The sequence below is a fragment of the Vombatus ursinus genome, unplaced genomic scaffold (assembly GCF_900497805.2).
Source record: "Vombatus ursinus unplaced genomic scaffold, bare-nosed wombat genome assembly UNPS02004677.1, whole genome shotgun sequence".
Classification (NCBI taxonomy): Eukaryota; Metazoa; Chordata; class Mammalia; order Diprotodontia; family Vombatidae; genus Vombatus; species Vombatus ursinus.
In genome coordinates, this window is record NW_020944455.1 from 1,460,596 (window position 1) to 1,486,722 (window position 26,127).

A 26,127-nucleotide genomic window follows, 5' to 3' on the forward strand; every position below is an offset into this window, starting at 1 on the left:
TTTTTTTTCAACACAGTTTATTTCCTGAATGTCTGTTTCAAAAACTTGATGTGATTGGAAAAGGCTTATAAAGAATTTGATGTCAGAAAATGTTGGATTTTAATTATGTACCAGCTGTAACATTCCTTTTAGTTAGTGGCCAGGGACAAATATATGAAGCTGTCTGTCTTATGTCAAATTTTAACTATTTCTGGAAATAGTTAAACAATAGAACTGCCTTTCCTCCTTAGCCAAAGGGTGCCTTGATTTCTATCAGTCAGTCAGTCAATAAGTGTTTATTAACCTCCTGCTCTGTGCCAGGCACTGAGCTAGGCTCTGGATACAGAGACAATGAAACAGTCCCTGCCCTCAAGGAGCTTACATTCTATGAGGGAGACAACATGCCCATATACTACTGATGTGGTCTAGGGGTGCTAGGAACCCCGAATGCAAGGATACAGGGTGGGTCTGCCTTGAAAGAATTCGACCATTCAAGCCTTCTTTCAGTCTAAGTAATGAGTTTATTATGATACCAGTTGGGTGGACGAGATTCCTACTGAGTCTTAGGTATTTTGTGACGCCAGTACAAGTGGGTCAGATTCTAAGAATCTGCGCAATTTAATGGGGGTAAGATTGGTATTTTTATACAGAAAGACTGTGGGAAGATCTGGATGGGATCTAAGAGTGGCAAGTAGCCTGGGGTGGTCCAGAGGCAATAGAGGAAGGGTCTGGATGGGATTAAGAAGTATCAAGCTTATTAAGTAATCAAGGTGGGCTGGGGTAGGCCAGATACCTCAGGAGAATGCCAGTGACAGGATTCCTGAAATCTGTGGGAAAGTTCAGGGGTTTTTCCTTTTAGGAGTCCAGCGTGAATCCCATCCCCCATCACTAGTATGTATAGAATAGATAAAAGGCAATTTCAGAGATAAATAAATACAAGACAATTTGGGGGAAAGGGAGGGGCAGAATAAAATCCATAGCTGGTTAAGGCTGATTTATGTGGCTGGTTTTCTGAGCCAGATAGGAGTCCTTAAGAATTTCTGATACACTTGCATAAAACATTTGCAGTTGGGAGGATAGATGTTAGACTTCTTTTCTTTTTGACTTTTTTTTTTTTTTTTGTAACAGACTGGGTCTCCAGATCGTGCCCAGGCTGGATATGCAGTGGTTACTCACAGGCCTGATGCCACTACTGATTGACATAGGAGCTTTGACCTGTCCCATTCCTGGCCTGGGCTAGTTTGTCCCTCCCCCATAGGCAACCTGGAAGCCCCCTGCTCCTCAAGCCTCACTCACTATGTTGGTGCCAGATGTGGTATGGACACCTGATTGGCTTAGCATACTCAAGCTCAGAACTCTTAAGTTCAGTTGATCCACCAGTCTCAGCCTCCTCATAGTAGGCATGTTCCAGAAACTCAGGGCTCAGAGAGATGGTGTTTGGCTAGTGACAGACATAAGGGACAGCTAGGTGGCACAGTGAACAGTGCTGGGCCTGGAGTCAGGAGGACAAGAGTTCAAATCCAGCCTCAGACACTTCCTAGCTGTGTGACCCTGGACAAGTCACTGTACCCTGTTTGCCTCAGTTTCCTCCTCTGTAAAATTAGCTGGAGGAAGAAATGGCAATAAACTCCAGTATCTTTGTCAAGGAAAACCCCAAATGGGGTCACGAAAAGTCAGACACGACTGAAAAACGACTGAACAACAGTGACAGACATGGGAATGTTCTGGGTGGGGCCTTACTCATGCCAATCCAATGGTTCTGATTCAGGATTGGAATTAAATGACTTATTTGTAGACCACTGAGGATGGTTTCCTTTTTCTTTTGAGGAATATCTAGCTTATGTAGCCCGGACCTTCTAGTCCTTGGGTCCCAATCAGATTAGCAGTAGATATTGCTCCTATCATAGGAAACGAAGCTCAAGTTCAATGATTATCTTTAAAAAAAATAACAATAACAACCCCCAACAAGGAATGTTCCCTCCCATCCACGTGGTCACACCTGCTTGCTCCATGACCTCCTAGTCTCTACTGTCATTACCACTTTCAGGATTCTGACATCAGTGAGAGTCTGGAGCCTGAGGATCCAGGGGAGGCCAGTTCTGGGAGAATGAGTAATGTTTCACAGAAATAAGTGAGGCTGGGGTTCTAGCTGTCTGCAACCAGGCATCCCCAGAGCAGCCCCCTGACATCCACTGGTCTCTACTAGAAAACTATTCAATTCCAGGACAAAACCTGGATAGCTTCAGAAAAAGAGTCAACTGGGATCAATGGGTATTTGTCCATAGCCATCTGAGTTAAGGGCCTCCTCTCTTTCTCTCCCCTGGGCCATCGTAAGAATCTCCTAATTGATTTCCCTGCCTCAAGTCACCAGACTATGGAAACAGAGCTAGATTTGGAGTCAGAGGACCTTAGTTTGAATCCTACCCTCTGCCAGTGTTACTGTCTGCATGAAGTTGGGTAAAGCACCTCCCCTCTCTGGGCCTCAGTTTACCTATCTGTAAAATGGGGGGCTTGGACTAGTTGACTGCTAATGTCCTTTCCACCTCTAAATCTAGGATCCTTTCTAATCTGTCCGGTGTTACAGCTGCCAAAGTGACAGTCACTCCTCCTCTCAATAAGCTCTAGTGGTACTAGATGTGGACATGGGATCAAATATTGACCCCTCCGTTCAGAATCAAAAGCCTGACTCTCCTTCGTGCACTCTGGCCTTTGGCCAAACTGGCCTCCGGCCAAACTGGCCTCCTTGCTTTTCCTCATCGTTTCCTGTCTCCATGCCTTTGCCCAGGCTGGTCACCATCCCTACCTCTTAGAATCCTCAGCTTCCTTCCTAGCTCCTTCCTACCTGAGGCCTCCCCAATCTCCCCAGCTACCAGAGTCTAAATTGCTTTGGGCGTGCTTGCTGTCCCAAAGGACAACGATGCTTTTAGGAATTTTCTTACATTAGTTCATGTCTCCCTTGTTAGAATGTCAGCCCCTCCAGGGTAGGGAGTGGTTCCTTTTTTTAGCTTTGGGTCCTCGGCACCCAGCACAATGCCTGGCACCTCCTAGATGCTTAATAAATGCTTATTGATTGATTGATTTCTGTAGAAGCCTTTCATTAGCCAAATCACCTTTTCAGGCCTTTTCCTTTCTGCTCCCTCCATGTAAGTTCAGTGTTCCCCGAGACTCCTCATTCTTCCCCACCCCACGTCGCCAATCAGTTGCCTAATCTTGCAACTTCTTTCTCTGTAACATCTCTCGTCTGTGACCCCTTCGCTCCACTCAGACAACTACCGCTTTAATCCAGGCCCTCATCACCCCTTGCCTTGATTATTGCTGCAGTCTCCTAATTGGTCTCTGGGCCTCAAGTCTCTCATCACTCCAATCCATCTTCCTCAAAACTGCCAAAGTGATTTTCCTCAAGCACCAATCTGACCATGTGACTCTCCTACTTCACCAATTGCAGTGGCCGCCTATCTCTTCTAGGATAAAATAGAGACTCCTTTGTTTAGCTTTGAAAGCCCTTTGCCACTTCGCCCCAACCTACTTTTTGGTCTTTCTGGACGTGACTTCCCCTCTTGAACTCTGTCGTCTAACCAAAATGGACTTCTTGGTAGTCATCACCCAAGCCTCTCCATCTCCTGTCTCCTTTTCTCTGGTGGTCCCCCATCCCAGGAATGCCATCCCTCCTTACCTCTGCCTCATAAGGTCTCTCTCTTCCTTTAAAACACACCTTGAGTCCCATTTTCTGCATGAAGCCCTTCCTCACACCCTCCAATTGCTCAGTGCTCTCCCTCCCAAACTACCTTGTATTTAAGGACATCGTATTTATTTCCGTGTGTCTGATTTTCGATTTAGGCTGCATGCCTTGTTTTGTGTGCTTATGATCTACCCCATTAGGATGGCAACTCACTAGGATTGGAGATTGTTTCATTCTTTGTACTTGTATTCCTGACGCTTAGCACATTGGCCCATGGTAGGTGAGTGAGTGATACACACTTGTTGGTTGATTGATTGACTATCTAAGTGTTACCATTTACTACAGAATCCCCAGAGGCCCTTTAGTGGCTGGGCAGACACATTCAACCACCCATTTGCTGTTCCCACTGGACTAAATGGCACTAGAACTCTCCTAAAGATAGCTTTCCACCTAGAACTCCCAGGCTGGGTTCTAGGGAGAACTTGAGTGAGCACCAATTTTTTTAGAGGGTATAGAATCTCATTTCAGGTTTAAATTTCTAGTTTTTAAGGAACCATCTGCAAGAAAGTGATGAAAGGGGGTATGGATTCAGAGAAGCTGGCTTTGAATCCTGGCTCTGCCACGTGTTACCCTTTTTGATAACCTTTTTGTGCCTCAGTTTCCCCCTCTATAAAATGAGGCAGTTGGACTAGATGGTTTTTTAAGCTTCTTTACAGTTCCAGATCTCAGATCCTATGTGGGCCTTCAGGCAAATAATTTTACCTTCCTGGGCCAAAGGTTCCCCATCTCTAAAATGGAGAGATTAACTCAGATGGCGTTGGGTCTTTTCAGGGTCTAAATCCATGATGCTAACATGATAATAATAATGGGATTCATGAAATGCTGTGTTTCTTCTCCTAGGGGCCCCCTGGACTTCCTGGATTCCCAGGGACACCAGGTCTTCCTGTAAGTAAGATTTGATTTTTCATGAATTTTTTTTCTAGATTTTATTATTTTTGTAATTATTTTGGAGAATATTCTTTCCTGAGACTATCGTTATAGATAAAATGTTCTGTTCTCCCTTACAAGGGAATGCCAGGCCTTAATGGAGCCCCAGGACCTCAGGGCATCCCAGGGTGCAATGGGACAAAGGTGAGTCTACTGTGACCATACCTTAGTAATATGTTTCCTAGACTGATAATTCTAAGGAGAATAAATGAGCTTTGGGGTAGGGGTGCAGTTACTTATCCAGAGTACTTGGGAGTTTGACCTGGGATTGATGTGAATATGCCCTTTGGAAGGTGTGATTAAACTGAGGTTGGGAAAAGTTTACCCCACGAGGTCATACATATGCAGCTAGCACGAAACAGAATCCAGAGGAGAATTCAGCTCTTCTGAGGCCAGAGCCAACCTTCCCAGTATCCTTTGCTGCAATACTAGTGATGAATCATTCAGTCAATAAGAGATTTTAAAGCACCTACTCTGTGCCAAACATCACGTGAGGTGCTTCAGATGCAAATACAGAAGGGGACTCTCTCCTACTCTGAAGAAGTTTATATTCCAGTAGGAGAGACAACATCAACATATAGAGATATATGAGAATATGGACTGAAAAAAATGTTGTTTTTCAGTCGTGTCTTATTCTCCGTGACCCCACTTGGGGATTTCTTGGCATAGATATTGGAGTGGTTTGCCATTTCCTTCTCCAGCTCATTTTACAGATGGGGAAACCGAGGCACGCAGAGTGATGTGACTTGCCCAGGATCACACAGCTAGGAAGTATCTGAGGCCAGATTTGAACTCAGGAAGCTGAGTCTTCCTGACTCCAGGCCCATTGTTCTATCCATTGTGCCACCTCGCTACCCTGAAAAAATACAAGGTGATTTGAGTGGAGAGGGAAGGCATCAGCAGCTAGGGTGATTTGAGTGGAGAGGGAAGGCATCAGCAGCTAGGGAGAACAGGAAAGGCCATATGGAGATGGTGGAACTTGAACTGAGTCTTGAAGAAATCTAGGGATTCCAGCAGATGGAATTGAGGCGGATATGCATTCTAGGCATGAGAGATGAAGGCATGGAAATAGGAGATGGGGCTTTGTGAGAAATAGCAAGGTGGCCAGTTTGGCTTGATTGTAGAGTATGTGAAAGAGAGTAAAATGTAATAAACCTGAAAAGGTCCATTATATATTAAAGCTCTTCTATTATACATTAAAGCCAATCCTGGCATTAGGCCCACACTTTGTTAACCAAGTTGCAGTTAACATAAGTGTCTGAAAGGAATCAAATTGAACTTTTTTATTAGCAGATAAAATTCTAATTCAACGTGTCCTTCCAGCCTCTTCACAGCCTGCATTCATTTTTTTCCTCAGTCACCAAAGGTGTAGTTATATTTTTTAAGTATAGATATCTTTTGTTTTTACATCCCCTTCATTTCTTCTACTTGTATTCTGAATTTAATGAACAAAAAAGCACATGCAAAGTAGGACAGAAAAGATGATTACATTTAAAGTCATGAATGTCTGTTATGTAGAACTTGCTTTTAAAGAAAGTTTATCATCAATTCAGCCCATTACTTTCAAAGCTGTCCACCTTGTCTGTTTCTCTCTGAACTGCTTTCCTTCTCTTCTCTTCTCTGCATTTTTAAAAGTGTTTCCACCTTCTTTTGTTTCTTTCCTTTTTGTTTTCTCTCTCAGCATCAGCTAGCCTCCACCCTTCCCTGTCCCTCTCCTCAAATAAAAGAAAACAAAACACAATCCTTTTAACAGCTGAACCTAGCCAAGGAAACCAGTTCTGCACATTTACCTGGTCCAAAAATGTTTGTATCATGCCGCCCTTTTTATGTCCCCTTCATTTCTGAATATGTCCCTCTCCCTTTCCCTCCCCAGTGAGCTGTCTGTTGTAACCAAGAATAAAAAGAGATCCCCTGTCCCCCGGAAAAAATAATCAGCTCATCACAGCCACCTAGCAGAGCAAATTGGAATATGCCACGTTCCACACCCATAATTGCCCACCTCTGCATAAAGCCTCCAACTGCTATGATGAGTAAGGTGTAAAAACTGTTTTCCAGGGAATGCAGAGCTGCAGAGGTGGGCCCTGGCCCTGGTGAAAGATCATTTTATCTAACATCCTTTTGGGTCTTCTTGGGATGATAATAGGCGCACAGTATCTTCCACTTAGCCCAGTGTTAGAATTATTTTTTTTTCCTTATGAGATACTATTTTCTAAGGTATAAATACACCATTATCCCTAACCTGGTTTGTTTGTTTTTTTATACTCTAGCCCAGTGGTAGGGAACCTGCGGCCTCGAGGCCACATGTGGCCCTCTAGGTCCTCAGGTGTGGCCCTTTGACTGAATCCAAACTTCACAAAACAAATCCCCTTAGGGATTCAGTCAAAGGGCCACACTTGAGGACCTAGAGGGCCACATGTGGCCTCGAGGTCACAGGTTCCTCACCCCTGCCATATAGTACCTCACCTGCAATACACATTGTGTTTTATGTGTTTTGAAGGGTCACTGTTTAAAGCAAAAGCTAGCAGTCCCTATGGGTAGTTTGTGTGAAAAGTCCAAAATTGGCCACAATGTTAAAGAAACTTACTGTGCCCATTAGGGGCAGCTAGATGGTTTGGTGGATAGAGTGCTGGGCCTGGAGTCAATAAGACCTCGAATTCAAATCCAGCCTCAGATACTTAATAGCTGTGTGACCCTGAGCAAGTCACTTAACTTCTGTTTGCCTAGGAGGCAGCTAGGTAACTCAGTAGATAGAGCACTAGGCCTAGAGTTGGGAAGATCTGAGTTCTAATCTGGCGTCACTTACTATTTGTGTGACCCTGGGCAAGTCACTTAACCTCTGTTTGCCTTAACCCACTGGAGAAGAAAATGGTGAACCATTCCAGTATCTTTGCCATGAAAACCCCCTGGGCAGCATTGGTGTGCTATGGTCCATGGGGTTGAGAAGAGCTGGATATAACTGAACAATAATAACAAGTGTGCCCATTAAGGGTACCCAGGAAGGCAAGGCCTTTGCTTCTTTGTTAGTGTCAGATAGACTTTCAAGAAGTACAATATTAATATTTATACCTGAGAGGGATTCATTTCTTCTAAGAAGAATAGATTTAGAAATAATAATTATAGCTACCATTTATACAGCACGTTAAGATTTGCAAAGCACTTTATATGTATTTACCTTGTTTGATCCTTACAACTCCACAAGGTAGGCACTATTATTACCCCCCCATCTCTGTTTTTACAGATGAGGAAACTGAGGCTGAGAGAGGTTAAAGTGACCTGCCCAGAATGACACAGCTTGTAAGTGTCTTTGCATGGGCTATCCCCCAATGTTCTCCCTCTTCATCTCCCCTTTTTGGAATCCCTGGTGCCCTTCAAGGCTTGGCTCAAGTACTACCTCCAACACAAGGCCTTTCCTGATCCTCTCTTCACTGTTTGTTAGTGTTTGCCCCTGCCTCTCAGATTACTTTGTACCTGTTTCATGATGATTTGTATACATGCTCTCTCCCTTTGCAATGTAAGCTCCTTGAGGGCAGGGACTGTCAGATTCTTGACTTTGTTTCCCCAGTGCCTAGCGATCAATTAAGTGAGCATTTATTGGGTGACTGCTACATGTCAGGCTCTGTGTTGAGACACTGGGGAAGACAAAGACAGAAAGGGAATGACAGTCCCTGCCCTCAAGGAGCTTACATTCTATTGGAGCAGATGACAAAAGCCCATAGAAGCATATACGAAATATGTACAAGGTAATTCTGGGGGAGGCCCTAGCAGCTGGGGGAGGGTATCTAAAAAGAGCTCAGGTACAAGGAAGCACTGAAGCTGAGCCTGGAAGGGCACTAGAGATGCCAGGAAGTGGAGGTAAGGAGAGAAAACATCCAGAAATGGAGTAGACAGCCTAGACAAAGGTGTGGAGGTGAGAGATGGAACATCCTTGTACATAGTAGGCCCTTCATGAACGTTTGTTGGGTTGCATTCTTGATTGTTTCTCCCCTTTGGTTTTGTTTTGTTTTGTTGCTTTTTTTTTTTTTGGTGAGGCAATTGGGGTTAAGTGATTTGCCTAGGATCACACAAGCTAGTGAGTGTTATGTGTCTGAGGCTGGATTTGAACTCAGGTCCTCCTGACTCAAGAGCTGGTGCTCTATCCACTACAGCACCACCTAGCAGCCCCACCCCTTTGTTTTCTAAACTGGTGATGTAGGCTAACAGTTGACAATGGTGAGTAAACAACTGGGGGCCTAGTTTGCAGTTGCGAGAATGATTCTCTTATTGGTGATAACAGTTCCCCTCTCCTGCCTTGGGGAAAATAAAGCCCAACCCAACAAAAGAAACCTATAGTCACCCAAATGTTTCCCTAACCCAAGGCTGGGGAACCTGCGGCCTCTAGGCTACATGGCCCTCTAGGTCCTCAAGTGTGGCTGCTGACTGAATCCATACTTCACAGAACAAACCCCCTCTAGGTCCTCAGGTGTGACCCTTTGACTGAATCTAAACTTCACAGAACAAATCCCCTTAATAAAAGGATTCATTCTGTACAACTTGGACGCAGTCAAAAGGCCTTACCTGAGGACCTAGAAGGTCACATATGGCCTTGAGGCTGCAGGTTCCCCACCCCTGCCCTAACCCTTATAAATTGGAAGGTGGCTATGGGTATGAATGAGGAGGGGAGCTGCATGCAGAGTAAACAGAAGGGCTAAGAAAGATGCTTTCTCTCTTTCTGCTTCGGTTTGATCAGAAGGGATGAGGGTTTAGTGAACAGGGCAGAATAGGGCCCCTTTTGAATAATGAATGGAGAGGGAATAAGGAAGTGATAAGCTTGGAGAGAGGGCAACTGGTAAGTGAGGGCAGGCTTGTGATTGATTAGTGGCCAGTCAGGTTCTAAAAAATATGCCCATCTTCATTTGTTCTAATCTGACTTTTTCCAAAGTCTTTTAGAGAAGTAGTTTAGACCGTAACTTTCAGCCAACTTGTATATTCACAAAGTTACTTCATATTCTTGTCTCTAAGTATACGTTTTCATTCATTCGTTCGTTTGTTCATTCATTTATTCGTTCATTCATTCATTCTCCTACCCTCTTTTTCTTTCCTGTCTAGGGAGAACGTGGATTTCCAGGCATTTCTGGTGTTCCAGGTTTACCAGGTCCCCCAGTAAGTTACAGGTGTTGGATTTGAATAGTAAGAAACCGCATTAGAATCCGTGAAGAGGCTGGGGTTGGGAGGGTAAGGGAAACTGGTCTCTTGGCTCACTGAAGTGGACCAGGGGAGGGGTGGCATATGGGGAAGTAAGAAATTAGATGAGGATTGGGAAGAATCCCCAAATGGAGAATCATGATAGGCTTCCCTGCAGAATTTGAATGGATTTTCGAATGTCCTAGTCATGGGTCTTGAGCTGGAAAAGACCTTAGAGGCTAACTTCCTTGTTTGACAGATAGGGAAACTGAGGGCCAGGGAGATGGAGTGACATCAGATCAGAGGATCCTAGCTCTAAAACTGTGAGGAGCCTTAGAGGTCATCTAGTATGGCCTTCTCATTTTACAGAGGGGGAAACTGAGGCCCAGGGAGGGGAAGGGACTTGTCTAAAACCACAGGTAGGATATAAGTACTCCAGAGGCTCTGAAGCTTTGTGGTGTTAGGGACCCTTTTGGCAGTCTGAAGCCTGGGGATTCTTTCTCAGAATTAGTGTTTTCTAAATGACTGATATCAAACACAGGATTGCAAAGGGAACCAATTATGTTGAAATATAGTTATCAAAATACTAGAAAAACAAGTTCACAGAACCCAGGTTAAGAATCTCTGGTTGATTCCAACCCCCTTCTTTTACAGAGGGGGAAACTGAGGCCCAGGGAGGGGAAGGGGCTGATCCAAGGTCACAAAGGGAATGAAAGTCAGATGCAAGATAGTAGTAGTAGAAATTAGATCATATTTTCAGATATAATGACCTCCTGGTCCCACTACTGTTGGAATAAACTTCATCTGTGGTACGTTGGCTCTGCAGGTTTTTAGTGGAGTGTTGCAATGTAGTCTGCTGATTTTTTTTTCCTTTTTCTCTTCAACATAGGGTCCTCCTGGGATCCTAGGGATGAAGGTGAGTATTTGCACTAATTCAGCTTTGGGGTATTTTTAGAGGAATTGGGATGCATGACTCATCTATATAAGGGAAAAATTATTTACAACCAATAGCAAGGCCATGGGAATTCTGAGAAGATGAAGCTTTCTCATTGTTTCTTAATGTTGTGTTATTGTCTCTGTCCCCTTTTTGACACCCTGTCGGTCTCGAGTCCCTGGCTTTTGTTGATAAGGCAGCCCTGTCTTTGGTGACATTTAGAGAGAAGCTCGGGTCCTCAGATCATTTCATTCCCAACCATTGCCAGTTTGGAGATGGGGACTGCTGATATTTCCAAGGGCCTTGTGTTTATGGTTTTCTTTTAGGGGCCGCCGGGAAGTATAATTCTGTCCACACTGCCGGGCCCGAAGGGGGACCCAGGCAATCCAGGGCTTCCAGGAAGACAAGTAAGTGCACTCGAAGGTTTTCTTGCTTGCCACGTTTGGGGTGATCCAAGAAGCACTCCCCAGTTTTCTCCTCCACTTTTTCCTCCTAGCTTTCATCCATAGGCACTTTCAAGTTGTTACATGTGCAAATTAGCATGTAACTGGCATCTCAACAAAACGTTGCCTAGATAACACCAGTGAGGATCAGCTTTCCTTTGTTTTCTTCTTTCTGCTCAGTTTCCATGGAAATTTTTGTTTGTGGCTTTGGCTGTAGATTTATGCTTATATTGTGTGAAGTGAGTGTGTTAGAAAGAGCATTAGTGACAGGAGTGTTCTTGGTAAGTGCTGGTGGCCTGGTTAGAACAAAAGAAAAAACCCAGGATGCTGTCGATTAGCTTCAAGGCTGACTCCAAATGGGCCTACCTGGAAATGACTGTAAGAGAGACTTCTTTCACTTGTATTCCCGTGCCCACACAGAGCAATGAATTTTGACTTTATGTAGACTGGGGCTAGGGAGGGGACGGTGCAATTTCTGAAGCACAGCACACAGCCCTCTCTGAATGGAAGGAGATCACAGAGTCATATAATATCAGAGCTGGATGAGATGTCTGTAGTCTGGCCAACCTGTGACTGAATAAGGACCCTTTCTTGCTACCTTGTGGAAAATCTGTAATTGAAGGGGGGAGTCTCTAGAATCACAACTGATAGGAACATGGAGCTTTAAGCTGGCAAAGTATCTGACATAGGGGAGCCGATTTGGAGATCTGAATGACCACCTCTCATATTTGGGGCCAACCCGAAATGGAACAAGAACTAATGGAGTGCAGTGTTCTATCCACTGTCCCACACCGCCTCTGAAGGACTACTACATGGAAGATGGTGTATACCTATTCAGAGCGCTGTATCACCTGCCTTCTAGCTTTTTCTGGTAGATTTCCAGTGAGGAGGAACAGTGTGACCCCAGTGTGTGACCTTAGGGTCAGAGGGCCCCCGACTTTGAATCCCAGCTTTGCCACTTGCTAGCTGTATGACCTTGGTTATCACTTAACCTTTCTGAGCCTGTTTTCTCATCTGTAAAATGGGGAAGATAACATCACCAATCTCACAAATGAGAAAAATATCTCTAAGGGCTTTGCAAACCTAAAAGCACCATATAAATATTAATTGCAGTTATTAACATTAATATTACCGTCCAAGGCAGACCTTGGGATGGCTTTAATTATTAGGTAGTTTTCCTTTACATCATACCTAAATTCTCCTCTTTGCAGCTTTTTTAATTTTTTAATTTTTTAATTTTTAGGATGGCTTTAATTATTAGGTAGTTTTCCTCTACATCATACCTAAATTCTCCTCTTTGCAGCTTTTTAAATTTTTTAATTTTTTTGCTTTTTTTTTGGTGAGGCAATCAGGATTAAGTGACTTGCCCAGGGTCACATAGCTGGTAGGTGTCTGAGACCAGATTTGAACTCAGATCCTCCTGACTCCAGGGCCAGTGCTCTATCCACTGTGCTACCTAGCTGCCCCGCCCCCCCTTTTTTTTGGTCAGGCAGTGGGGTTAAGTGACTTGCCAAGGTCACACAGCTAGTAAGTGTTATGTGTCTGAGGCTGGATTTAAACTCAGGTCCTCCTGACTCCAGGGTCAACGCTCTATCCACTGTGCTACCTAGCTGCCCCTCCCCCACCTTTTTAATTGACTTTATTAGGTTTTTAAGACTTGAGCCATATTTTTCTCTGCACCTGGACAGGTGTGTAATGAATTAGTCATGTCTGACTCTTTGTGACCCCGTTTGGGATTTTCTTGGCCAAGATACTGGAGTGGTTTGCCATTTCCTTCTCCAGCTCATTTTACAGATGAGGACCACTAAGGCAAACAAGGTGAAGTGAATCATCCAGGCTCACATGGCTAGTAACTGTCTGAGGTCAGATTTGAACTTAGGAAGACTGACTACAGGCCTGGTGCTCTATCCACTGCACCACCTAGCTGCCCCAAGGTTATGTGACTTGCCCAGGGTCACATAGCTCGTAAGTGTCTGAGGCTAGATTTAAACTCTTTTTTCCTGACGGCCTAGTCATCGATATCTGGAGTCAAGCTGAATAGGTATACACCATCTTCCATGTAGTAGTCCTTCAGAGGCAGTGTGGGACAGTGGATAGAACACTGTACTCCATTAGAGTTGAGAAGCCTAGGGTTAGTGTCCTGTCTCAGACTTAGCAGCTGTGTGACCTAGAGCAAGTCACTTAGCCCTTCTGGACCTCAGTTTCTCCATCTGGCTCCCTAAAGCCTTCTCTTCTCCAGGTTAAATATTCACCTGACCCTTATGTCCTACGATCTTAAGGTTCTTTCTTCATTTCCACTTTCTTCAACTTCTTGGTGATTTCCAGCTTGTAAAAAGCAGTCCTAAAAATGCTTCCCCTAGACCTGAACACAGTGCGCTAGGAGGGGCCCCATGAGGGTGGAGGATGGGAATGTTTTCATCTCTCCTGGGACTCCATGAGAATTCAGGTCAGACCCTATTAAACAGCAAGGTACTATGCTAGCTGCTAGGAACACCAGCATGCTTATCACATGGCCCATGCTCCTGGCATGCTCCTGGCATGCTCCTGGCCTTCTGGGAGCAGAAGGGAGGGATGGCACAGAGGGAGAATCTGGGATGAGATATGGGGGAGAGGAGTCCAAAAGGACTCAGAGATTTCCTGCCTGGGCTATGGGGAGGGGGAACCACTGACTTTTAAGGGTTGAGAAGAAGATGGAGAACCTGCAATGAAGACATAGAAGGAGCAGCCTGAGAGGTAGGAGGGGAACCAGAAGAGTGGCATGCAAGTCAGAGTGGGCTGGAGGATCAGTGTGATCAGAGGATCCCATATTTAGAACTGGAATGGAGCTTAGAGGTCATCAAGTACAATCTCCTTCATTTTACAGAGGAGGAAACTGAGGCCCAGGAAGGGGAAGGGACTGGCCCAAAGTCACACACAAGATCCTAGATTTAGAACTGGAAGGGGGCTTAGAGGTCATCAAGTACAATCTCCTTCATTTTACAGAGGGAGAAACTGAGGCCCAGGAAGGGGAAGGGACTGGCCCAAAGTCACACACAGGATCCTAGATTTGGAACTGGAAGGGGGCTTAGAGGTCATCAAGTACAATCTCCTTCATTTTACAGAGGGGGAAACTGAGGCCCAGGGAGGAGAAGGGACTGGTTCAAGGTCACACAGCTGGTGTCAGAGGCAGGGTTTGAGCCCTCCTTTCTGACTCCAGAGTCAATGTTCTTTCTGCTGACTCTCTAATGAGACCTTTCTCAAGAATGTTAAGACCCTTTTCATAACTGAGAATTTTTTTCCTCAGGAAAATGAATGTCCTTCCCCTAGTTTACTCCCTTTACTTTCTTGCTTTTGTCACGGCCTCCTTCTCATACCCTTTGGCAATTGAACCCATCCAGGTCCACTCCCTTAATATTCTCAGCTTTCCTTCTTACCTTTTCTTCCTGTTATCCCCTCACTACTACTCACCTTTGACCCCTTTCTTTTCTCCTTCACAATCTATTTTAAAAATTGTTATTGATGCCCCCTATATTTCCTTTATAATAAAGAATGAAATACCAGTTCAACCAACTCGCCAACAGCTTGAACAAGCCTGGCATCCTCTGCTGTGCTCCACCCCCACCATGAGCCCACGTCTCCCAACCTCTTCCTTTGAAGCCCCAAACAAAACATCCATCTCATCCCGTCCCTTCCCTTTGTCCTCCAGCTGCTACTTGAGAAATAAGCTCAGTTTCTTTGCTTTTACATCGTATGCTGTGTGGATGCTTGAGCACCCAGAATGCCTCTGAGTTTTAGAGCAGAGAACTCTTGCAGTGGTGCCATGCTTCGGGAGGCTTGGTTCTCCTCTCTCTCATACTTTCCTCTTTTTGACAGGGCCCAGCTGGTGTGACTGGAAGTCCAGGTCCTCTTGGTTCCCCCGGCCTACCAGGGTGGATGGTAAGCTTTCCAGAGGATCTTGGAGCAAGGGCTGAGCCTTTCTTTTCAGCATATGTGGCATTTGTAAGCTCCTTCCAAGTGGGAGATAGCGTGATTTCTTTTCCCTACTCGCCCTGGAGGAAGGTGGAAGATGAAGGGGTTCAGTCTTCCATTTTACTTTCTTCAACCAGTCAGTCAGTTGATGGATCAGTCAACAAGGGTGCATTTATTAGGCACCCACTGTGCCGGTCAATAACAATATAGTACAAACGTCAAGACTGTTGGCTTTGGTTGCCGTTTTGGAGGCTGGAAGCTCTTCGAGGGCAGGGACTATTTCATTTTGGGCTTTGCTCAAGGCCTAACTCAAAGTGGGATTGTAGGAGTCTGGAGCTAGAACTTCAAAGAAACCTCAGAGACCAGCTAGTTCTACTTCCTCAATTTTACAGAGAAGAAAACTGAGGCCCAGAGAGGGGAAGGGACTTGTCTAGGATCACACACAGGATTCTCGATCTAGAGCTGGAAGGGACCTCAAAAGTCTTCTAGTCCAACATCCTTGTTTTACAGAGGGAGAAGCTGAGGCCCAGGGAAGGGAAGGGTCTTGCCCCAGCTCACAAAGGTGGTAGGTGGTTGTGGTAGGACTTCTAATGACAGAGTCAGGCATCAAATAAATGCTTATTGATTCATTTTGTGGTGCCAGTCCCACCTTTGACCTCTCCTGGTCATGTGATCCTGGTGAATTTGATTTCTGAACACCAGGCTCTTTAAGTGTTGCAGAGAAGGTGCCCACCTTCATTGGTAGAAGAAGTTTCTTCACTTTGGGGTTCCCTGGGCCAATGAAATGGTCCAGTCCCTGTTCCTATCCCTCTATCTTGAACTTATTCACATTGGAAGTAAGAATAAATATTAGAATAGTTGGAGAATTTTCAGAAGAGGATAGACTCCTATCTGTCAGATCTGGAGGCCTTCATCAAGGCAAGGGGCAAAACCAGATGATAGTTTCTCAGTCAGCATGTCCTGACCCTGAATAATGAAGATGGCTTGGGTTTGGGGCACAGTCTTCCTTTTTTTCACTCTACCTCCCCTTATCTGACACATCATGGCTTTCTGATGGTACTTGTAACAGAAGCTCAGGAATGCCCCCCATCAGTGGACTGTGGAGGCCATATGTAATGTTGTTGTCCTTTGTTCTCAAAGAGGACCAAAATGACATCACAATGTCGGGGTCAAGGTACAGTGTATCCGACAGTGACTGATCAGACCAGGACGAGCTCAGAAGGCTCTACCACAGGCTGGGCACAGATAATGGTGATGTGTAATTAGGTCCTGATCCAGCTTCACTTTTATCTTGTGCCATGAAGTTTGCAAACCCAAATACATTCTTGAAGAAAGGCTAAATAAGATTTAAAAAAAATTGCTTCAAGAATAAACTGGGGTCTTTCGGCAAAAGAATATATTTTGTCTTTCTAGCCCTAGTGGCCTGCTGGTATGATACATTTGATGATATATTTGAATGCGACGAGATTTTCCTTAAAGGCCCTTGAACAACGGTTAGCCCCAGAAGTCATTGGGTGCTGCTGAGATTCTGGCCATAAGCTGGATCCCCAAAGGCCTGAGACCCTAGGGCTGGTGGAGCACAGATCATTTGAACCCGAAGATGTTTTGATATCAAAGGACGTTTTGATTAAAAAATAAATAGAACTTTTTCCCTTTTATTCCTTGATTAATTCATAGGGGCCTCCTGGGCCACCAGGAATTCAAGGACCAAAGGTAATTTCTGTTTTCTTTATATTCTTTTTAGCTCTTTCAGGCTATTTTGTAGTTGTCGATACTCGATTTCTTATCTGAAAAATGTTCATTTCAGGGGAATATGGGCTTGAATTTCCAGGGCCCCAAAGGTGAAAAGGTAAGTCTTCTCTTTTTGTAACTTTCTGACCTGTTGCCTCGATTTGATTTCCTCTTATCTCTCTCATCCTCGATGGATATAAAGACATGTCATATTGCCTGAGCCTATGGAGTGATCTCAGTATTTTGTTCTCTTTTGGGGGAACTAGGGTGAACAAGGGCTGCAGGGCCCACCTGGCCCCCCAGGGCAGATCGGGGAACTGAAGGGATCAAATGAGACGGAGCTGCTAAAAGGAGATCAGGTGAGGTAGGGGGATGAAGATAGCTAGAGTGTCTCATTGCTGCTTGGAATGGGGCTTTGCATAGGCTTACATATGAATATTATTTAAAAACAATCCCAAGACCTGGAAAACATAAGGGACCTTGTAGACCATCTAGTTCAGAACCTTCATTTTACATAGGAAGAAACTGAGGCCCAGAAAGGATAAGAGACTTGCTCAACATCACACATAAGATTCTACATCTAGAGCTAAAAGGGCCATCAGAGGCCCAGAGAGGCTAACCTTTCCTTTAAAGAAGATAAGTGACTTGGCCAAGGTCACATATAGGATCATAGATCTTGAGCTTAAAAGGTCCTCAGAAGTCATCCAGTCTAGTCCACTTTACTCATTTTATGGATTAGGCCCAGAGAGGTTAAGGGACCTGCCCAGAGCTACACAGCCTATAAGTATCTGAGGCAGGATTTAAATCTGAATTTTCTTGATGACAAGTCTAGAACTCTGTTCTCTATACCTCTCAAATATCAAAATTTTAATTTATCAAAATTCCAAATTTGATAGCAAGTATTAATTATCAAATAATTAATTATCAAATAATTATCAAATTATTAATTTATCAAATTATCAAATAATTAAAGCCATTTGCATGATGGCTGAAGTCTGTGGTTTCATTGGAGTGGATACTCTGTTGATCCCTATACAATCTGTATGTAGGCAGTCTTCAAGAGATGCTTTGACCAAACATCTTTTCCCCTTCTGGCTGACCTGGTCTTGGGCCCCTTCAAGCTTAGCTAGACTAGTCCTCAGTGCACCAACAAAAGTCTAGCACTGGGTCCACTCTATAAGCCTGACTCCCTTCCAAAATGAGGCATTGGAAGAAGATCAGTCACCTAGCATTTATTAAGCACTAACTATGTGCCAGGCACTGTGCTAAGTGTTGGTGATACAAAAAGAGGCAAAAGAGAGCCCCTGCCCTCAAGGAGCTTACAGTCTAATAAGGAAGATAACATAGAAACAAATATATACAAAGCAAGCTATATAAAGGGTGATGGAGTGTTATGAAGAACGGCAGGGAGGCCAGTGTTACTGGGTTGCAGAGTAACTTGTAAGGTGTAAGAGGACTGGAAAGGTCAGAAGAGAGCAAGATTTAAAGGAATTTAGAAGTGAAACAGAGGGTTTTCTATTTGATCCTGGAGGCAGAAAGGAGCCATTGGAGTTTATTGAGTAGGGGGGTGACGTGATCAGACCTGTGCTTTAGGAAAATCACCTTAGCAGCTTAGAAGAGGATGGATTGGAGTGGGGAGAGCCTTGTGGCAGGCAGCGCCACCAGCAGCTACTCCAATACTGGGGAGAGCCTTGTAGCAGGCAGCCCTGCCAGCAACTGCTGCAATAGTGGGGAGACCCTTGTGGCAGGCAGCCCCACCAGCAGCTACTGCAATAGTTCAGGCAGGAGGTGATAAGAGCCTGCACCAGAGTGGGGGCCATGTCAGAAGAGAACAGGGGGTATATTTGGTGGGGATGGTGTAGAGGTAGATATGACAAGACTTGGCCATGAGGGTGAGGAGAAACACTTGAAGTCCTGAAAGGCCTGGATAAGGAGTTTGAGAGAGACTGAGCACATCACAATACCATACATATGTTTCCCTTCATGAATTGCCTCTATTTACACTTTGCATGCTATGGCCCTTTGAGGTTTTGTTTTTGTTATTCAAAGGAATGACAGTGGTTCCTTTACAGATAAGGAAACTGAGGCAAACAAGATGAAGTGACTTGCCCAGGGTCACACAGCTAGTAAGTGTCTGAGGCTGGATTTGAACTCAGGAAGAGGAATCTTCCTGCCTCCAGGCTGAGCACTCTATTTACCTACTTCACAGCCCCATTTCTCTCATGAGGCCTTTGTCCCTTCCTTATGTACTTGGCTAGCATTAATTTATACCTGTTGTCTTTGGAACCCACTGCCTCACCCATAGTGGGTGCTTGCTTCATAAAGCTTGTGGCCACGTCTCCCTATGAGACTGAGCTCCTTGAAAACAGTGACAATAGATGAGGCAGAATGGCACTTTATTCCATGGAGCAGCTGCTTAGTAAATGTTTGTTGAATGAATGCTTGATTGATGGTCTTGCTCTAACTTTTTTCCCCCAGCTAACACTCAACAATGGATAGATTGATTGGTGTTTGAAAGACAGCAGTGGAGAGGGGGAAAAGCCTAGCTGGTCCTGGAAGACTAGTATCAAGAAAGCAGATGCTAAGAATGGGTTGGGACTAGTTTGGAGAGCTAGATTTGAACAATAAAAAAGGGGGTTGGGGAAAAGCTAAAAGGAGACGTAGGACCAACTGTGCCTTAATGACTGAGGGTCAAAGAATAGAACTGCTCAGCTCCTTTCCTCTTGCTTCTGTTTTCTTTATCCCAAAGAATGATCCTTTAAGGCCTATCTAAAATCACCCCTCCTCAGTATTGCAAGAGTCAGCATAAGTGATTGCTGATCTGTTGTTGGGGATCTAGAAGAAGGTCTTTAGTGGAGTGCCTCAGGTCTCTGTACTTGACCCTTTGCTATTTCAAATTTTTATCACTGACTTGGAGAAAGGCACAGATGGTGTGATTTACAGGTGATACTCAGCTGAGAGGAATAGCTAACACTGGACAACAGGCAGGATTCAAAGAGATTTTAATGGGTTAGAAGTTTAGGCTGAGTCCAAAAAGATAAATTCAATAGGGATAAATATGAAGTTTTTCACTTGGATTTAAAAAAAAAATCAGTAGCACAAGCAGAAGATGAGGGGGGATATGTGGCTAGACCACGGTTTGCCTGAAAAAGATTTGGGGGTTTTAGTGGTCTTACAAGATCGATGTGAGTCCTCAGTGTGATATGGTAACTAAGAAAAACTAATGAAACTCTAGGCTTCATTAAGAGAGGCAGAGCTTCCCAGTCTAAGAAGCAATTATCGGGCTGTCTTCTGCCCTTGTCAAGACCTCAGCTGTAGTATTGTGTTCAGGTCTGGGAAGTAAAGTTTAAGAAGGACATCGATAAGGGCGTTGATAATGTGGAGGGGAACTAGGATGGTGGAGGCCCTCACGTCCATTGGTGCACCAGGTTTCTTGGAGGTAACTGGGGTAGGACTGTTTGGCCTGGAGAAGAGACAGGAGAGCTGCCTTTTGGGTAAGAAGGGTTGGTCTTGTTCTGCTGGGCCTCCTACGGCCAGAGCAGCAGCGATATAGGGAGAGGATGTAAGGAGGCCTGAGGAGGCTATAAGGAGGCCGACTGAGGCTGGAGGGCAGCAAACAGGCAGAAAGCTAGCCAGGAGTAAGGTGGGCTGCTTTGGCAGGGTTCAGGTTGCCTCTCGGAGGCTTCAAGCAAAAGCCACACGACGAGCTTGGTGGAGGGGACCTCTGAGGCCCCTTCCAACTTGGAGGGGAAGAGAGTGGATGGACACGTGGTCCATGTGCAGCCAGCGGGCCTGAGGAGCTTCATGGAAGAGCATGCACTTGCCTTTTTACGTACCTAGAGACATAGCTGATATCCTTGTCCAAAGTAGTAACCTAAATGAGCCCCCAAGCCTTCCTCTCAAAGGCAAGTAAGTTGAAATGAGAAAATAAACACACACACATACATATATATATAAAAATATTACACATGCATATACATATATACACATAACATGTACACACATACATACACATAGACACAAAACATATACACATATAAATATACACACTTTTACAATATACATATATACACATATATATAAACATTTATATACACATGCATACATATGCACACAGATACACATATACACACATAAACACATGTACACACCCCCCATATGTACATACATACACACACACAAACACGCGTACATGTACATAATGTACATATACCAACGTACATATACCAACGTACATACACATGTGCAAACACGCACAACACACATATGCGTGCCCATATACATGTATATGTACATGCATACAATACACACATACACATGTACACACATTCATACATGTACACAATACAGTGCATATATGCATATATGTATACATATACATACTTGCACAAATATATATACGCATAAAACGGTACACATACACACATATACGCATATACAGACATATGTACATGCACATTCATGCATGCACACAGATATACACAGATATACACACATGCACATACACAATATTCACATATACACACATACACACACACACATGCACACACCCTAATTAACCTCTTGAGAGGCATCATAATATAGTGGGTGGAGCATTAGACTTGGAGTCAGGAAAACCTGAGTTCAAATCCTGCCTCAGTTTCCTTTTCTGTAAAGTGGAGGAGCTGTGGTCCCTTTTGGTTCTAGATCTCTAGTACAATGTGGAAGAAGCAAGTCACTTAACCTCCCTTTGCTCCATTTCTTCCATGGTCAGGCTTTTCAAGCCCTTCACGACCTTTTCAGTCTCCTTACGGCTTTACTCCCTTCCATTACTGGAGATACTGGCCTGTTCTCTCTTTCTTGCACATAATACTATCCTCCAGACTTTTACCCTAGTGGTGCCTCCCCCAGGCCCTCCTTCCTCACCTCACCCTCCTGGCTTCCATGGCCTCTTTTCAAGACTCAGTTTAAATCCCACCTCCTGCAGCAGGCAGGTCTCCCCTCATCTTCAAAGTCCTTTCTTCTGAGATTACCTCCCACTTACCCTGTATTTCTCTTATATGTACATAGTTGTTTGCATGTGTTTTCTCACATTAGAATGTAAGCTCTTTGAGGGAAGGGACCATGTTTTTGCCTTTCTTTGTATCCTTAGTGCTTAGCAGAGTGCCAGGCATGTGGTAAGTGCTTAATAAATACTGTTGCTGTTGTTGGAAATTGATGAGGGAACTAAACCTCTGAGGTTCCTTTCTAACTCTCGATGGAGAATCCTTTGTGTGACCTTGGGTAAGTCATTTCTTTTCCTGGGGCCTCCACCTCCCTTCCAAAATTAGGGGGTTTTAAAATGTGATGGCCTGCAAGATCTTTGGCCCTATAGCATCATCCCACTAGTCAGGGGTGGGGAACCTATGGCCTCAAGGCAACATGTGGCCCTCTAGGTCCTTGGGTGCGGCCTTTTGACTGAGTCCAAGTTTTACAGAACAAATCCTTTTACTAAGGGGATTTGTTCTGTGAAGTTTGGATTCAGTCAAAGGGCCGCAGTTGAGGATCTAGAGGGCCACATGTGGCCTTGAGGCTGCAGGTTCCCCACCTCTGTGCTAGATGATTTCTGAACAGCTAGGTGCTAGTGGGTCTTCTAGCTAGCTTGCCAAATCAGTTGGGCTGGTGGGTGGACTTTGCTCCCCTCATTAAGCATTATTCTTTTCCCCTCTTTGATAGGGTGCTCCGGGTGACCGAGGCTCACCTGGACTTCCTGGGCTCCGTGGGCCTCCTGTGAGTAACTAGCAATGTTTTGCTCTTAATCTGTGGAGCACTGTACATTTGTCTGTTGGCTGAATGGAAAATCAATTTTTTTTGTGCCTTCAGGGTCTTCCTGGTGGTATGAAGGGTGAAAAAGGCCAGCAAGGAGAACCTGGCCAGAAAGTGAGTCTTATGAGCTTAATAAGATGATATAAGTGGGCTGTGACAAGTCATTTTCTTTTCATCTGAAGCCAAATGTCTGAAATTAATATATACATATACATCACATATACATATGTACACAATACACACAGATATACATACATACACACAAACACATATGCAGATATACATATAGACATACACTCATACATACATACACTATACACACATATAGACACACATTCATACACACATACTCAAACAGTCCCCAGTTCTAAAGATGTTTGCAGTATCCCAAGGTGGGGTGGGGGTGGGAGAAAATGATTAGCTTCCAGTTGCGTATTTCTGTTCTAACAAAATCCTTATTCCCTTTTTTCTCAAAATCTCTTTGTGTGATGAAGGGTAGGCCAGGCAGAGATGGAGCCAGTGGCCCCCCGGGCATGCAAGTGAGTAGCCACTTGGCATGGGGGGAGGTGTGGGAGGAAGGCCTCAAAGCATAGGGGCCAGGGGCAGGGAGAGGCTTAGTTAGCAGTTCCTGCTTACACAAATGCCAGGGACCAGGGTGGAGAGGGCATACATTTATTTGTCTCCTTCTTTTTCCAAGTTTCCTTTCTTAGAGCACTCCTCCCTGTCCACTGTACCCCGCCCAGTCTCCTTATATAATGCACACCCCCAACCATCTTCCAAAAGTCATGGGCCATGCCTTGCCAAACGCCCTTAGGAAAACACATCCTGAGTTCAAAGTTAGCTGTGGTCCTTCTAGTAATATTTTAATGAGGTTTAATACTAGAGCAGGCCCTGTGATTTGCTTTCTTTGTATACATTTTCCATAGTGCAAATGCAGAATTACTGCAGTGTGGAGTTTCCTGGATCTCTGGTAATTGCCAAGGTCATTTTTCAAACGAACAGCAGGTGGCGCAAGAGCTACTTACAAAGGAAAGAGCCAGGCTCCCCGCCCTTCCCCTGTATGGTGCAAGGAACGGGGGCTTAGTCCTGATAGGTTTTCTCAATGTGTAATTGCCTGATTCAGAGGGGTGGGCGAGGTAGACTACACAGAGGAAGGTGCTGATGAATCAGGAGGCCATGTTGTCTGAAGCAGGGAGAAGCTGGGGTGAGAGGAGTTCTCTGATCAGCTTCTAGGTTCCAAACCTGTTTGGGCGTCAGGGGAGAGAGAGAGGGAGGGAGAGAGAGAGACAGAGAGAGAGACAGAGACAGAGAGAAAGACAGAGACAGAGAGAGAGAGACACAGAGAGAGAGAGAGACAGAGAGAGAGAGAAGAGAGAGAGACAAAGAGACAGAGACAGAGAGAGACAGAGAGAGACAGAGAGAGAGATATAAACAGAAAGAGAGACAGATTCAGAGAGGGAGGGGAGAGAGAGAAACAGATAGTTACAGAGATTGGGAGAGGGGGAGAGAGACAGAGACAGACAGAGATGGGGGAGAGAGAGAGACAAAGGGAGAGAGAGAGAGAAGAGAGAGAGACAGACAGAGACAGAGCGACAGAGATAGAGACAGACAGAGACAGACAGAGAGACAGAAACAGAGAGAGAGAGAGAAAGAGAAGGAGAGAGAGAGAAGAGAGAAAGACACACACACAGAGACACCGAGAGAGAGAGAGACACAGAGAGAGAGAGAGAGACAGAGGCTCTCAGCAGCAGCGAGGGTCTGGGCGGGAAGGGGAGAGCTTGGGAGGAGGAGGGCAGTGACTGAGGATGAGTCCAGAGGGCAGGTTTGGCATCGTGCTCCTTCCCTTGGCTTTGGTCAGGCAGGGAGAGGGAAGAAGCAGCCTGCTTTGGGGAGGGCATAGGGAGGAAACCTAGGATACTAGGCCCAGAACTGTCAGGGAGGGGCCCCAGAGGACACCAAGTCCAACACCTTGATTTTATAGAAAGCCTAAGGAAGAGGTCTGGGATGAAGGGCCTGGGGTTCAATAATCCCTGAGGGTACACTGGAGAGTAACAGGACAGGGTTAGGGCTGAGTTTATTATGAGGGGTTGGAGTGCTGGTGGCCCTCCCTGCTGATTTCCCACTCCCACCCCCAGATGATCTTGGGCAAGTTTGCATCCAAACATTCTGCCCAGGTGGGTAGGCATAAGCAGGACTGAGAGAGAGGTGAGACTTCTGACGGCCATGGGATCCAAGGCAGCAAGGAGACAGGAGAGCCTTGCCTCGGTTTCCCCATGGTAGTTGCAGCTCAAACTCAATGATCATGTCTTGCCTTACCTTCATGTTTCTAAGGGTGCTCTTTTTCCCTTTCGTCTCCAAGGGCTTGCCTGGTGATCCTGGTATTCCTGGTAAACCTGGAAGGAGTGGCGAAAAGGTAAACATTGGGCACCAAGCTATGGTTCTTTTTAATACATCTAATCTTAGTCTCAACCACGGAGTAAATTCAAAATGGGAATGTTCCAAGACACTGGATTATGTAATTCCTCTCCAAGTTAGAGAATCATTGTAGTTCAGTGGTCAGAGCAATGGCTTGACATCAGAGGATTTGGGTTCAAATCCCATCTCTGCCTCTTACTACCTGTGTGTGACCTTGGGCAAGTCACTTCATGGCCCTGGGACTCAGTTTCCCCCTCTGAGAGGGCCTTTCCAGCTCCAGAGTTAGGATCCTATGCTCCCATGAGCCTCTGAGTTCATTTCCATTCCCTTAAATTGTTAACTCATAAGGAAAAGGCAAAATACTTATTTGATTTTAAACAAAGCATTCCCATTGTGAAAAGAATGATTTAGTGGGCCTTGGGCAATGGCCCACCAGAAGTGGGGACTGGGAGGGATTTTCATGGCCCATCTTTGAAAGCATCCTGCCTGGTTTGGGCATAAGAGCAATCCCCCCCCCCCCAGCAAATCAGTCATATCTATCAAATGGTTGTTTGCAAGTCTAGGACTCATTCTTTGCAAATGCTTCCATGTTTCCTTTGGAGCCTCACTTTGACTAAGGCTATTCATTTAGGGATTCTGTAAACACTCTGAGAGACAATCAATCAATCAACAAGTATTGATTAAATGCTTACTGTGGACCAGGGACTATGGTAAAGGCCCAGGATACAAAGAAAGATAAAAACAGGCAAGTGTGGGAATAGACAGTCAGGCAGCCCCGGGCCTAACTCAGGCCTCTCATACTCAATAACTGCGTGCTCCTGGGTAAATAACCCCTCAGCGCCCCAGGCAACTGCACAGCAGGTGCCCTGTCATCCTTGAAAAAGGGAGTATCCTCTTCTGGAAGTTCCCTCCACCAAGCCAAAGAACAAAAAATGATCACGACCAAGATTGAGCCTGGAGAGGAGTTGATAAAATGCCCCTACCTCCGTTTTTGTTTTTGTTTTTTTTTGCAGAGATGGGGGGGTGTGCTATGTGCATGAAATACCACATAAATAATCGGAGCTCAA

General features: G+C 45.0%; 1 protein-coding gene across 1 annotated transcript in view; it reads left to right on the forward strand.

Moving 5' to 3' along the window:
- Positions 1 to 26,127, forward strand: part of COL4A5 (collagen type IV alpha 5 chain) — a 202,363-nt gene that overhangs the window by 49,157 nt on the left and 127,079 nt on the right. Inside the window, exons 5-17 of the mRNA XM_027839100.1 lie at positions 4,559 to 4,603; positions 4,727 to 4,789; positions 9,731 to 9,784; positions 10,695 to 10,721; positions 11,066 to 11,146; positions 15,035 to 15,097; positions 16,808 to 16,843; positions 16,938 to 16,979; positions 17,128 to 17,220; positions 22,556 to 22,609; positions 22,703 to 22,759; positions 23,140 to 23,184; positions 25,005 to 25,058. Coding sequence (XP_027694901.1) covers positions 4,559 to 4,603; positions 4,727 to 4,789; positions 9,731 to 9,784; positions 10,695 to 10,721; positions 11,066 to 11,146; positions 15,035 to 15,097; positions 16,808 to 16,843; positions 16,938 to 16,979; positions 17,128 to 17,220; positions 22,556 to 22,609; positions 22,703 to 22,759; positions 23,140 to 23,184; positions 25,005 to 25,058 — 714 coding nt within the window. The remainder of the gene's footprint in view (positions 1 to 4,558; positions 4,604 to 4,726; positions 4,790 to 9,730; positions 9,785 to 10,694; positions 10,722 to 11,065; positions 11,147 to 15,034; positions 15,098 to 16,807; positions 16,844 to 16,937; positions 16,980 to 17,127; positions 17,221 to 22,555; positions 22,610 to 22,702; positions 22,760 to 23,139; positions 23,185 to 25,004; positions 25,059 to 26,127) is intronic.